We start from the raw sequence: 15,892 nt of genomic DNA on the forward strand, positions 1-15,892 counted from the left end.
TTTTCTGCTTCTACTGCATGTGGTGGGCCAAACCTTGCTCTTTAAAGAGGGGGTATTGTTTACTTGTCTTTTATGTCAGAAGGCAAAAGCTAAGTACATCAGACCAGACCAGAAGAGATCAGACCAGACCAGGGCCTGGTTTCCCAAAATAAATCGGGCCCTGACCAGCCCAGAAACAATGTGTGAGCAGATAGTTTTGTTTTGCAGTGCACTGCCAATGCAGACAGAGTGGGTGTGTGGTGTACCCCGGTTTCAAATGCTATGTAATATAGGAACAGTCAAGGTGGGAAAGAGTGTTCTCCTCAGACACAACTTTTGTCTGGTTCTGAAAGGCCACTTATGCTGAAGGAAGAATTCCATCTTGAGCTAGATTAGAATTGTATTGTATTGTATTCGATCATTGGAGTTTTTGTCATGAGAAGCCTGGGAAAGGGGTTCAATTTGGGACATAAAACAGTCTCTCTCACCTCACCAGGGAGAGCTGTACATATTAGCCTTGAGAAAATATGGTGTTTCCATCTACCTCAAGCTTCTTTAATCCATTTCCACGGCACCCTGATCATTGATCTTCTCGTGTTTTATCACCTAGCTTTAGGTAGAGCGTTATCTCAATCTCTAGAGATTCAACAACTCCTAGATCTAGTGTAGTTTTTTTCCCATCGTGTTTGAGATACAGTATAAGGGTCTTATTCCATTGTGTCATAAAAGCACATTATTAGTAGATATCGCTAAACACGCAGTGCCTTCTAGGCAGAACTGATTATTCTTAGACATATTTGTTATGTTCACCTTGCTGTCAGGAAAAAGTATTGTGTGTCAAAGATGGAGACATATTACCAGTCTAAACCGTAAAATAGCAATCAGCAGTAGAAAGAATTTCTAAGTGTTTTCCCTGCCCCTGTTTTGGTAAAAAACAATATATAAGGGATTAGGCATGAAGAATTCAGGAGTTTATTTCACATTTTTCACATTTGTGTTTTTTCATCTGAAATGATTGGTTATGGGGAGGGGCACAACTTTCACTGGGGACAGGGGGGACATGTCCCTCCCATATTCTGAAATTGCATTTTTGCCCCCAGTTTTATCATTGGAATGTGATACAAAATGAGGCAACGGTGTGCTTTAGGACCATGCGGACGCCTCCGAGCGGTCAGGTAGACTATTTGGAGAGTTAATCCAACTGGATAAACAAAAAAATATAATATATTATATATATATTATTTCTAAAACCAAATTTGCATATGTGTAATATATCACTGTTCTCAGATTTTAAATTAATATATTTTAGGTGTGTTTAAAATGTGTTTTCTTTTGCAAAATGCTATATCCATTGTTAAACTGGAATGGAATGTTTGTATTATGTATATTTGATTGTGATATGTGATTGTCTCACCTAGCTATCTTATGATGAATGTAAGTCGCTCTGGATATGAGCATCTGCTAAATGACAAAAATGTAACATTTAAATTTTTACATACAGATCTCACAATACTGTACTTAATTATTGAATTTAAAATATACAATACCAGTCAAAAGTTTGGACAAACATGCTCAGGATTTTTCTATATTTTTACTATCTTCTAAGTTGTAGAACAGTAGTGAACATCACAACTATGAAATAACACATGGAATCATGTAGTAACCAAAAACATATTAAACAAATTAAAATAGATTTTAGATTTTAGATTCTTCAAAGTAGCCACCCTTTGTCTTGATGACAGCTTTGCACACTATTGGCATTCTCTCAACCAGCTTCATGAGGTAGTAACCTGGAATGCATTTCAATTAATAAGAGTGCCTTGTTAAAAGATAATATGTGGAATTTCTTTCCTTCTTAATGTGTTTGAGCCAATCAGTTGTGTTGTGACAAGATAGTGGTGGTATACAGAAGGTTGCCCTATTTGGGAAAATACCAAGTCCATATTATGGCAAGAAAAGCTCAAATAAGCAAAGAGAAATGACAGTCCATCATTATCTTAAGACATAAACAGGACAATGACCAAACACACCTCTGAGCTGTGTAAGGGCTATTTGACCAAGAAGGAGCGTGATGGAGTGCTGCACCTGATCTCCACAATCACCTGACCTCAACCCAACTGAGATGGTTTGGGATGAGTTGGACCGCAGAGGGAAGGAAAAGCAGCCAATAAGTGCTCAGCATATGTGGGAACGCCTTCAAGACTGTTGGAAAAGCATTCCAGGTGAAGCTGGTTGAGAGAATGCCAAGAGTGTGCAAAGCTATCATTAAGGCAAAGGGTAGCTACTTTGAAGAATCTAAAATCTAAAATATATTTTGATATATTTTACTATTTTTTTGGTTACTACATGATTCCATATTTGTTATTGCAGAGTTTTGATGTCTTCACTATACTATTCTACAATGTAGAACATTTTAAAAATAAAGGAAAACCCTTCAATGAGTAGGTGTGTCCAAACTTTTGACTGGTACTGTATATAGTATTCATACCTCTTAACTTTTTTTTGTGTTACAACCTGAGTATAAAATGGTTTAGATTCTTTGGTCACTGGCCTACACATAATACCCCGTAATGTTCAAGTGGAATTATGTTTTTCTTATTTCCTTTTTTAAAAATTAATTATAGATGAAAAACTGAAATGTCTTGAGTCAATAAGTATTCAACCCCTTTGTTATGGCAATCCTAAATAAGTTGAGGAGTAAACATGTGCTTAACAAGTCGCATAACAAGTTGCATGGACTCACTCTGTGTGCAATAATGGTGTTTAACATAATTTTTTAATGACTACCTAATTTCTGTACCTCACACATACAATTTGTAAGGCCCCTCAGTCGAGCAGTGAATTTCAAACACAGTTTCAACCACAAAGACCCGGGAAGTTTTCCAATTCCTCGCAAAGAAGGGCACCTAATGGTAGATGGGTAAAAAAAAAAGCTGACATTTGAACATGGTCACAACAAAGATACAGGCGTTCTTCCTAACTCAGTTGCCGGAGAAGCAGGAAACCGCTCTAGGATTTCGCCATGAGTCTAATGGTGACTTTAAAACAGTTACAGTGTTTAATTGCTGTTATAGGAGAAAATGGAGGATGGATCAACAACATTGTAGTTACTCCATAATACTAACCTAATTCAGAGGGGTTGGGTTAAATGCGGAAGACACATTTCAGTTGAATACATTCAGTTGGACAACTGACTAGGTATCCCCCTTTCCCTTCCCCTAATTGACAGAGTGAAAAGAAGGAAACCTGTACAGAATAAAAATATTCCAAAACTTGCATCCTGTTTACACGGCACTAAAGTAATCCAATACAACACATTACTAAGTACCACTCTCCATATTTTTAAGAATGGTGGTGGTTGCATCATGTTTTATGGGTATGCTTGTAGTTGTTAAGGATTGGGAATTTTTCAGGATAAAAAAAGAAACTGAGGCAAAATCCTAGAGGAAAACGTGGTTCAGTCTGCTTTCTACCAGACACTGGGAGATGAATTCACCTTTCAGCAGGTTAATAACCTAAAACACAAGGCCAAATCTACACTGGAGTTGCTTACCAAGAAGACAGTGAATGTTCCTGAGTGGCTGAGTCACAGTTTTGACTTAAATCTACTTGAAAATCTAGGGCAAGACCTGAAAATGGTCTTGCCAACAAATTTGACAGAGCTTGAAGATTTTTTTAAATAATAATGGCAAATGTTGCACAATCCAGGTGTGGAAAGCTCTTACGAGACTTGCCAGAAAGACTCACTGCTGTAATCACTGCCAAAGGTGCTTCTGCAAAGTACTGACTCAGGGGTGTGAATACTTCAATATTTCATTTTCGATAAATGTACAAATATTTCAAAAAATATGTTTTCACTTTGTCATTATTTGTTATTGTGTGTAGATGTGTGAGAAAAAAATATATTTAATCAATGTTGAATTTAGGCAGTAACACAACAACATGTGGAATAAGTCAAGGGGTATGAATACTGTTTTGATGTCACAAATGTATCATTTGTACATTTATTTCTTTAAAATGTAGTTATTTGTTACATTTGACTGTGTAAAACCTAGCAGTACTACTTATTTATCTGGGAGTTTGGCGATTATATAGCATTTAGCAAAAACATGATTATTTGACTCTGTATTGAAACCCTAAACTGATACATTTTAAACAACTACATGTCTGTCGTTGAACAACCTATGCCATGATTAGATTGTGAAAAAACACACCAATCTCTTTAATAATTAATTTTTTTAAATAAAAGCTAATTTTCTAACATTTTTGAAAATGGATATACAGTGATTTGGAACAAAACTCTTCAAATGTAACCACTCTCAAATTCATAGACAGAGCTATGAATGCAAGGACTGACCATCCAAGATATCAAAATGATAGTTTTAATCATGTTTTAAGGTTTTATATTGGTTTGCAAACATTGGAGTAAAACAAGCTTATATGCTGGGTTCTGATGGGGTATGACAGTTGAACTAAGCTCATGTCATATGTAAGTTATATTCTTCAATAATCAATCGGCACATATTTAATTTAAGTCAATAAATGGATGTAGCAACAGCTGATTACCCCTTTAAGGGTATATTCAAATACGTCTATAAATTGCTACAGATGAATTGCATCATCAATGTTTTACTGTGTACTGTATGTACAGTGTAGGTTGAAGATTGTATCAGGGATCCATGGGTACAGTAGCCTATACAACACAATAATGATCAGAGCACCTGAAACTGTAACAAGGCAGATCGTAATAACACTATAACAACGAATGTAGTACATTGAGCCTCATTTCAAAATGGCAATACTCTGAAACTCTACCGATATGAATGTTTTGACGTTTTCTTAGCTTTCCTCCTCGATGCACACCACCACACGTCCTTAGAAAGCATAGAGCCATAGGCTATCATGTGTGGTGCATTGCTGTATTTTCTCATTCTCTGCACGAACCGTAGCCTACCTAACAAAATGCAGAGCAGTTACGACTGAACATCTACCCTGCGACAATTACCACAGTCTCTGCAGTGCTGACGGGATAACGGGAAAAAGTCCTACCTTGGACTGCTCAAGGAGTTTTAGCGACTCAACAGCTTCAGAAGTCTGAACGTGATAAATAAACAACCAGACGTGACTCATATGTTTGTATCTCTACGGACGTTTGCTTCTTGGATGTACATTTAGTGTTCTACGAATTTCCAAGGTCCCTTCTCGTGAAAATAACTCATTAATTTCAATACTTTCAGTGTCTCCGGTATGTTGTCAATTACCTTGGTGGATGCAGCAAATGCGCGACTGCGCATGCGCAACCATGGACAGTCTTTTTGCTGTAATGTCATGGAAGTGAAGGCTAGTTTACACCACTGTTGCTATCGTCCCATCCCCCATCAACTCTAACTCTTTCTCCTAGTAAAAGGTGGCAAGAAAAAGTATGTGAACCCTTTGCAATTACCTGGTTTTCTGCATAAATTGGTCATACAATTTGATCTGATCTTCATCTAAGACACAACCATAGACAAACACACTGTGCTTAAACTAATAACACACAAGTTGTTGTATTTTTCTTGTCTCTGTTGGATACATCATTCAAACTTTCACAGTATAGGTTGGACAAAGTATGTGAACCCCTAGGCTAATGACTTCTCCAAAAGCTAATTGGAGTCAGGAGTCAGCTAACCCTGAGTCCAATCAATGAGACAGTTAGAGCTGCCCTGCACTATAAAAAAAAATATTCACAAGAAGCATTGCCTGATGTGACCCATGCCTTGAACAAAATAGATCTCAAAAGACCTAAGATTAAGAATAGTTGACTTGCCTAAAGCTGAAAATGATTTATTAACTATCTCTAAAAGCTTTAATATTCATCAGGGCATGGTAAGACAAATTGTCTATAAATGGAGAAAGTTCAGCACTGTTGCTACTCTCCCTAGGTGTGGCCGTCCTGCAAAGATGACTGCAAGAGCACAGAGCAGAATGCTCAACGAGGTTAAGAAGAATCCTAGAGTGTCAGCTAAAGACTTACAGAAATCTCTGGAACATGCTAACATCTCTGTTGACGAGTCTACGATACGTAAAAAATAAACGAGAATGGTGTTCATGGGAGGACTCTACGGAAGAAGCCACTGCTGTCCATAAAAAAACATTACTGCACGTCTGAGGTTCGCAAAATAGCACCCGGATGTTCCACAGCACTACTGGCAAAATATTCTGTGGACAGATGAAACTTAAGTTGAGTTACTTGGAAGGAACACACAACACTATGTGTGGAGAAAAAAAGACAAGCACACCAACATCAAAACCTCATCCCAACTGTAAAGTATGGTGGAGGGAGCATCATGGTTTGGGGCTGCTTTGCCTTGACAGCTTGTTATCATTGACAGAAAAATGAATTCCCAAGTTTATCAAGACATTTTGCAGGAGAATGTTAGACTAGAATCCTTTAGAATCTGTCCGCCAATTGAAGCTCAACAGAAGTTGGGTGATGCAACAGGACAACGACCCAAAACACAGAAGTAAATCAACAACAGAATGGCTTCAACAGAATAAAATACGCCTTCTGGAATGGCCCAGTCAGAGTCCTGACCTCAACCCAATTGAGATGCTGTGGTCTGACCTCAACCCAATTGAGATGCTGTGGTATGACCTCAAGAGAGCAGTTCACACCAGACATCCCAAGAATATTGCTGAACTGATATAGTTTTGCATAGAAGAATGTTTCAAAATCCCTCTTGACTGTTGTGCAGGTCTGATCAACAACTACAGAAAATGTTTGGTTGAGGTTATTACTGCAAAAAGGAGGGTTAACCAGTTATTAAATCCACAGGTTCACATACTTTTACCGCTCTGCACTGTGAATGTTTACACAGTGTGTTCAGTAAAGACCTGAAAACGTATAATTGTTTGTGTGTTGTTAATATAAGCAGACTGTGTTTGTCTATTGTTGTGACAAATTTATGCAGAAATTGATCATTTATGCAGAAATGGGTAATTTGAAAGGGTTCACATGCTTTTTCTTGCCACTGTATTCAGGAATATAGGTTACTCACTAGGCATGGTGTCCGTTTGCTAGTCAGATACCAGAGTGACATAAACTTCCAGGTAGCCTACATTTAGAGTGGCTAATAGTGGCTAACTGCCATGTGATTCTGAATTAACATGAATGGTGCTGAATTACCGCAAGTGTCTTGTTTTCTAAATGTAGGCATATTTAACAGATTTGGATCATTCTTATCTTCTGACCGTGGGCCCAATTAATAGATATTTGAAAAATGAAAAAAGTAATCAGAGGATGTGAAATGGGTCTGAAGATAGTTGAAAAGAGGAATATTTCGTTAATTAATTATGATTGTCCTCTCCTCCCTGAGGAGAGAACAATCATTAATGGGAGTCCATTAATTACACCCACTCTGTATCAATGCCAGTAATAGATAGTCTCATTAAAGATATAGGCTATCAAGTTTTTACACCATTAGTGCTGCACAATACTGCTACACTTGAACCACAGTCACATTAAGCAGCCATCTATCCAGCCAAGATCAATAGGCAGGGCCAGCTCCAGGCATAAGCAACATAAGTTATTGCTTAGGGCCCCAGGCCGTTAGGGGGCCCTAAACCCCATTTTTATCTTTTGGAACTCAGTCTCAACTTACTGTTGAGAGTTAGAATAGTGGAATTCAGTAGGTACAAGTTTGACATTTGGTTGTGCTTCAGCTATTATTTGTTTCTTGTTATGTTAGTCACTAACCATGTTTCCATCCACAGTTTTTATGTGAGTAAAGTCATTCCGTATGAAAAAAACAAAGACGACTGCTGTGATGGAATCATGAAGTTTCAGTACAATTGTATAATGCCGACAAAAAATTTGTCCGTTGGACATGGTGGGATTTTTTTCTGTCCGTAAAATTAATTATGTGAGAAATAGCGGTGTAAACGACTTTATGCGCAAATATTGATATAATAACCATCATATCGAAGTAAACTTGGAGTCACACGATAATATGGTGTGTGGTCCTACCACCACGACTCGAGAAACCATTCAGTTTATTAGGCTACAGATGAAAAAACGTATGGTAAACTTCACAGGGTGGTGAAAGTGCACGGTGATCTTGAAATCTGCCCCATTGCAAAAACTATTTGAACTACATGGAATTTGCCATAAAATTGCTAACTGTCTCTCCTCCCCATGGCATAATGTATAGAATTGCAGAAAATTAACTTTAAAACGAATTTATTCTCTCTGAATTTAAAATTAGGGGGCAACCAAATCTCGCTTAGGGCCCCCAAAAGGCTAGCAATGGTCCTGTTGATAGGTATTGCTAGAAGACATTTACAGTAGAAACGGATTGATTCCTGTTGTCATCTGGAAGCTACTGCACACATAAGCCTGATTAACAGACAAGTCAAAATCTACTGTATACTGTGACTGTTTTACTGCTGAGCTAATTAAAATGTGGTCAGTTCATGTTTATGAATGCATGCGTTCCGGAGTGCGCCTGCGCCTTTCCCTAAAGCGCCAGAGTGTAAAACAGGAGAGCACTGCTGATGTCATAGCAGCTTTCCAAGGACTTTACTCGGTGACTGCTCGTGCGGCCCAAGTGTATGCCAAGTCTTTATCAAGAGATGCAAATGATGCTATATTAGCAACAAGGATACTTTCTCAAAATCAGGTTAGGAGATGCTGTGTCTTTTTAAGAGAGTCTTGTGAGGTGCATGCCGACTGTGGTTGCAACCCGCACTCTTCATCCACGGTATACTTCGGAATGAAGCGAGGGGCAGTCGTGCGCGTATGATATTGGCACCCAGTTGTGACAGCAGTATTGGACATTTGACCATCTTACAGCAGGTTACCGCTATTATTTTATCGAGTATCGGGGGACCAATCATGTCTTCAAGAGAAAGACAAAAAGGAAATATGACGAAAGACAGCGTCAGCTTGCTGCCCTGCTTCTATTTCGTTGAGGTAGGTTGATTCTCTCTTTTTGGAGACTGGGCTGACTCGGAGAATAACAGGATAGTTACATTAATTATGACTATGAAAACATGATTTAAAAAAATGACACATAATTTCATCCGAAAAACAAAACAAAACAATAATGTTGCATGAATAGGAGGGCTGCAACGAATTATCAAAAAACAAGAAACAAATAAATAGGTAAATCAGATGACTAATGATAATAGGCTATTGCAGTCATGGAACAATACATGCCAGCAGTTCAATTTCAAATTATGTACATGATGTGTATGAATTACATATATTGATTGGTATTGATGTTTGGTTTCAATACACATGATCGAACACATGTTGTTGATGTTCTCTGGATGCAAGCACCAAACGATTCACTATGCATCAAATGATTCACTATGCACAAGATGATAAAACAGAAATATCACTCACAAGCATGCACATTTACTGTGTGCATGTGTGTTAGTGTGTGTGCATTTATCTGAGTCTGTGTGTGTGTGTGTGTGTGTGTGTGTGTGTGTGTGTGTGTGTGTGTGTGTGTGTGTGTGTGTGTGCGTGCGCGCGCGCGTGCGTGAGTGTGTGTGTGGAAATCTGGACATCTGTGGTAGGCAGTAAGTAGCATATATGACTCTATCAGACACTGAACATTCAGGACTCAGAAGTCAGCTCAGCTCTATTTAACCGATTCATGTTTCCTATGAAGCGTGGCTGCCAAATACCATATATTACTGTAGATCTAGGATTTTTTAACACAGTCTTTCATCGCAGTTCAACCAGTTCAGCATCCCTTCTCCACACCAATGGGACATGCACATTTCCTGTGATGTCTCTGGATATTTAAACTACACAACCTACATCACCATGTCAGGGGCAGCAAGTAACCCATGTCCGAGCCAGAACGGCCCATAGTCCGTTTTAAGGGAGTAGTTATTTTGAGGAGTGTCCTGTATCTTAAACCATGGCTTCACTTTTAAAGAACCTTGCTTATTGATTCTATTAAGATTCTGAGTTATAGTGGCCTTGTAGAGTTTGTCTTGCCTGAGGCTTGTGTCTCTAGTGGAACCAATTTGAGCACACAGTGTAGTGAAAAACCGTTTTAGATTAAACAGGGGAAAACTTTATGTTCAAAGGATGGATCAAAGACATGGAGTGTACTGTACTGCACTGTTCTGCACTGTACTGCACTGTTCTGCACTGTACTGCACTGTTCTGCACTGTACTACACTGTTCTGCACTGTACTGCACTGTTCTGCACTGTACTGCACTGTTCTGCACTGTACTGCACTCTACTGCACTGTACTGCACTGTTCTGCACTGTTCTGCATTGCACTCTTCTCTTTTGTACTGTACTGCACTGTACTGCACTGTTCTGCACTCTACTGTATTGCAATGTTCTGTTTTGTACTGTATGTACTGTAGTACAAATCTGTCATATTTTGGAACCTGTTCTCTGACAATAAAGCCAGTTTAGTTCTCCCCTTTGGTCTAGCAAAGGTCCAGCATCACCCCATACAGTGCCGAATGGAGCCAGTGGGGCTTATGCTGGTGAATACATAGCTCTTGAAATATAGAGCATAAGCAGAGTATTAGGCATACCTAGGCTACATGTAGATGTTGCAATGCATACACAGAGGGAGTTGCAAATAAGTGTCATATTTGTTCATTCTCTTATTAATTTGTTCATCCGTTTGTTAATTCATCAATTCATAAGATCTTATTTTTTGTAAATGCCCCTCTCACCTTAAAACACATGTGGAAAACCATCCCACTGCTCCTGGACAGCTACCTTTACAGCACTGCTGGAGAAGGAGAAACCACATGGCTGCACCACAACACACATCTCAACTGCAGGCAATATTGACCACATCATGTCTTTGATCCACTGGCTGTTTCCAATGTCCACATGAACATACACACCATACCACTCAGTATGAAGTCAGCGATTGGATATACATTATGAGTGCTATGCTTCTTAGTTTTTTTGGAACAGAACACGTGTTTCCTATCAATTGGTTCCTATGGTTTGATTATTATTATTATAATGGCAGTCTTATAGGGCTGTAATGACATGCGTATAGGGCTGTAAGACACCCATGCTTGGTTTAATTACAGTCTTATAGGTCTGTACGTACTGTATGTGCACAGTAAAACACTCGTCAAACCTCCATCATCCTCAGAAGGACACCTTCGCTGCCTTGTGAGATGATACCTTTAGTCAGTGCTGCAACACAGGGTTTGGAACAGTTCAGGGAACAGAACCAAAAAACGTAAAATAGCGAAATTCTTGAAGGAACAGAATCAGAACCAGGAATGAGCGTGATCTATACTGTTCCGGGAACAGAACCGTTATTTTAAAAGCATGGGAACCAGTTAATAATGTTATTTTATTTTCCAGGATTTTTTTTCAGTCCTCAAAAAATGCAACAAAGCGCCTATGAAAATCCCTCACTCAGTCACTCAGAAAATGATTCCTGTGTCAGCCTGCCAACTGAAAATATTTTTTCCAGTGTGTGTGTGCGTGTGTGTGCTGCGTCTCCCCCTCCAAAGCATAGGCTACTGTAGCCTACTGTAATTCTGTAATTCAGAAATTAGGGAGAGATTTTTCATTAGAGAAGAATGGGTACACGTTTTCAATGCTAGTTAAGGATACTATAGTTATCACATTGCACATTGGATTTATGAATTACAAAAAGCTAAAACGTGTTTTTAATTCTGGTGCAGTTCTGCACGTACAAGCTTTTTAGCTAGCTAGCTGTGGTCCGACGTTAAGCCAACTCTCTGAAGTTCAAAGACATTCAAAATTCCTCCATAGAAGCAACTCCTCCATAGGTATAATTCTGTGGGCCTAATTCATTATAATGCATGTCATAACAATATACCCAGCACTTTAAGCCAAGCCTCCTCCTCCACCCTCTCTCGCTCTTTCCCCACCCACAAAATTTCAGTCGCATCTCGCTCCCTACACTTGTCTGTCCATCACGCATGTAAACAACTATAGCTTGCCCAGTCTAGAGCTGCTCTAGCCACACTGATTGGTGAAGTAATTTAATGTCAAGCTAAATGTACAAAAAATGAATTGATTTCAGAGGTTTAAAAGGAACAGAAAGGAACGATATAAATCAGTACTCTTTTTGGTTCGAACCGGTTCAGAACTATATTTTTCAGGTCGGAACAGTGGAACAATAAAATAAATGGTTCTGTTCAGAACGAAACAATTTTGGTTCCAACCCCTGCTGTTACATGCTATAAATAGCCTACACCGACCAACCAGTCCACTTTCCATTTCTAGCCATCCATTATTTAACTTCATCTGTCACTTCCCTGCCTTTCATTTCTGTAATCACTAGATCTGAGTTAAAGCAGAGTGAGATTAGAGGTACAGTCTTGTCTGGCAGTGGCAAGATAGGGGACAGAAATAGGACTGTTTTTGTTACCAGCATATTCATGTTCATTAGACTGCATGTACCTGGGGTTTATAAATTGTAAATGTTGCAGTCTATTATGTATGTTTTTAGAAAGACTAATGTACATGAATACATCCCATGTGAGAGTTTTCGAGGGTTCTCCTTTAGGCCTTACTATTAAAGGTGTACTACGTTGCTGGTTTAGATTAGGGAGAGGCTCCTAATCCAGGACCAGATCTTTTAGTGCTGAGGATCTGAGTCTGCAAATTCTCGCAGTATCTCACAGGAATTTGGGACTTCGGTCATTTTTCTCATGCTAAAACCAGATTAGCCACATAGTGAAATGCAAACAGGTGATATTTGCAAGGTCATTAAGCAAAAAACAAACAACCAAAACATCAATAGCCCCTACAATGTAAAAACATGATTTTGTCATGAGTTCAGTAGCATTAGCTTGATTTTGAGCATCCACGACTAACTGGTATCGTCATTAAAGCTTGCTAGCATGCTAGTCATGCTAGCGACGCTAGTCAGCAACGCTAGATAGCATATGCTTCTACACCAGGGACCCCCTTCCAGGCAAACCGGCAAACCGGCAACCCAAAGTATGTTAGCAAAATAATTATGATTCACATCTTGTCTTATCATCAGGTGAATGATAATGGCAAGGTGAAGTAATCAACATTTTAAAATGAAAATATTTGTTAGATCGTTTTTCATTATTTTGACCTCCCCAGATTATAATTGAAAGAGGAAGTGTAGGCCTAAACTCTACATCACATATGTCAGAGTCAAGGCCCGCGGGCCACATCCGGCCCGCAAGAAGGTTTTTTACGGCCCCTGGGATGATCTTGATTTATTATTAGAACCGGCCCGCAGCAAGCCGGCAGCCCGCAGATCTTTTACACGCACCAATACTACATTTCCCACAATGCAAAGGTGACGCACCGAGCAGTAGGCTGCTTCATTTCAATATTTATTGGCACAGCAGTCGTCAGCATCACAGTAAAATTAACTTTCAGATACCCATCAAAAATGGCAAAACGGAAGGTGGATACTGAGAACCGGGGGTTTCAAACAAGGTGGGAGTCGGAGTATATGTTCACGAAGGTAGCTGGAAAACCTGTGTGTCTTCTGTGTGGAGAAAGTGTGGCGGTACTGAAAGAGTATAATCTGAGACGACATTATGAAACGAAACACGCGGACACACACGCGGACGCAACTGTCAAGGCCAGTTTTATTTTGGCAGAAGAGATCGCTAAATCAGCCCGGCCATTTACGGAGGGGGATTTCATCAAAAACTGCATGATTAAAGTTTGTGACGAAGTTTGCCCAGAAAAAAGGCAACTCTTTTTAAATGTGAGTCTGAGCAGAAACACCATTGCCGAGAGAGTAGACCAGTTGTCCATCAATCTAAAAGAGCAGCTTGTGAAAAAGGGAAAAGATTTTATTGCATATTCCTTGGCTGTGGATGAGAGCACCGACATTTCTGACATTGCCCAGTTGTCAATTTTCATCCGCGGAGTGGACTCCAACCTAAGCGTGACAGAGGAGTTTTTGGCTTTACGTCCTATGCATGGCACAACTACGGGGCATGATTTGTATGAAGAGGTGTCAAGATGTGTAAATGAGATGGAGCTGCCTTGGGAAAAACTCGTGGGTTTGACAACCGACGGAGCACCTGCGATGTGTGGACACAGGAGCGGACTGGTGGCGAAGATACGGGAAAAGATGCAAGAGGAAAACGCGACAGGTGAGCTGACAGCTTATCATTGTATCATACACCAGGAAGCGTTGTGCGGTAAAGCCTTGAAAATGGAGCATGTAATGAGCATCATCACGCGCACAGTTAACTTTATCAGAGCCAAAGGTTTGAATCACCGCCAGTTCAAGGCATTTCTGACGGAGTTAGAAACGGAGCATGGTGATTTGCCTTATCACACAGAGGTGCGATGGCTAAGCCAGGGAAAGGTGCTTCAAAGATGTTTCGAGCTTCGTGAGGAGATTTGTCTGTTCTTGGACAGCAAAGGGAAAGACACAACACAACTCCGAGACGAAATGTTTCTGTGTGAAATGGCTTTTCTGTGTGACATTACGAGTCATCTGAATGCAATAAACTTGCAGCTGCAGGGTCGGGATCGTGTCATCTCTGATATGTACAGTACAGTGAAGGCATTTAAAACCAAACTGACTCTGTGGGAGACGCAGATGCGGAAAGAAAATTTGAGCCACTTTCCCAGCTGCCAGACCATGAAAGAGAAGCTCTCTACCAGTGCGTTCCCGAGCACACAGTTGGCTGATAAAATAGGTATGCTTGCCGCTGACTTTCGACGCCGATTTGCTGACTTTGAAGCACAAAAAAGCAGGTTGGAACTGCTCGGTAACCCATTTGCTGTTGACGTGGAAAGCTCACCACCAAACCTCCAAATGGAGTTGATTGACCTCCAATGCAATGATGCACTGAGGGCAAAATATGCGGCAGTGGGTGCTGCGGAGTTCGCCCGTTTCCTCCCCGGCACAATGCCCCAGCTGCGCATCCAGGCTGCTCAAACGTTGTCTATGTTTGGCAGCACATACCTGTGTGAACAACTGTTTTCTTTGATGAACCTGAACAAAACATCACACAGAAGTCGACTTACTGCTGAACACCTCCACTCAATTCTGAGGATTTCTTCAGCTCAGAGCCTTACCCCGAACATTGATGAACTTGTGGAAAAGATGGGACACCACCAAGTATCACCCTCAACCTCAAACAAGTGAACATTACTGTGCAATCACATATTTAGAGTTTTTACTCAGTTCAAGTTTAAAAGTTAAAATTTAATATTTGTTTTCACTGCATGTTACTTCTCCTTAAACAAAGTGTTGTTTTTGATTAATAGATTTTTGCACTTTATTTTTTTGTATTTCAATCCAATTATATTTTAAAAATATTTCAGTTGAGTGGATGATAGAAAATTGCTATTATTGTTTTTTCTTTGAAGTAAATTTAGCCCACTTTTGCTAAAATAGAAAATATAGTCTACTGATGGTGCCTTGAATACCGGTTTCTTTCATTTAATGTTCATGTTATGGGGATATTTATATAAAGGAAATTTGTCTTTTGTGTCTGTTGAAAATTAAAGATTACTGACAGAGCCATAAGAAAATATTGCTTTATTTATCTGATCATATTGTAATATATTTGTTAGGTTTTCAGTAGGTTCAATTAGGTTCACTAGACTATATGCGTCATTTAAACATTTTTCAATGAACATTCGAACAGTCCGGCCCTCGTCTTGTAGCTGATTTTTTTATTTGGCCCTCCGTCCATTTGACTTTGACACCCCTGCTCTACATGATAGTCAGCTAGATCTAGTAAAATGGGAACCGATGCAAACCTGGGAACCAATGCAAAGACTCTGGCTAATGTAGCTAGCTAGATGATTAGCTAGATGATAACGCTTGTGAAATTGTAAATTGGTCAATTTATATTACACACTTTTCTTACAACTTACTTACAGTTGATGTCGGAAGTGTACATACACCTTAGACAAATACATTTAAACTCAATTCC

General features: G+C 39.5%; 1 protein-coding gene across 1 annotated transcript in view; it reads left to right on the forward strand.

The window, feature by feature from the left end:
* The first annotated feature begins 8,598 nt into the window (after window positions 1-8,598).
* The window catches only part of LOC139420681 (phospholipid phosphatase-related protein type 4), a 36,239-nt gene continuing 28,945 nt past the window's right edge, over window positions 8,599-15,892 (forward strand). The window contains exon 1 of the mRNA XM_071170901.1: window positions 8,599-8,929. Within this exon, the coding sequence (XP_071027002.1) occupies window positions 8,756-8,929 (174 nt within the window). The 5' untranslated portion in view covers window positions 8,599-8,755. The remainder of the gene's footprint in view (window positions 8,930-15,892) is intronic.

The sequence above is a fragment of the Oncorhynchus clarkii genome, chromosome 11 (assembly GCF_045791955.1).
Source record: "Oncorhynchus clarkii lewisi isolate Uvic-CL-2024 chromosome 11, UVic_Ocla_1.0, whole genome shotgun sequence".
NCBI classification, from domain to species: Eukaryota; Metazoa; Chordata; class Actinopteri; order Salmoniformes; family Salmonidae; genus Oncorhynchus; species Oncorhynchus clarkii.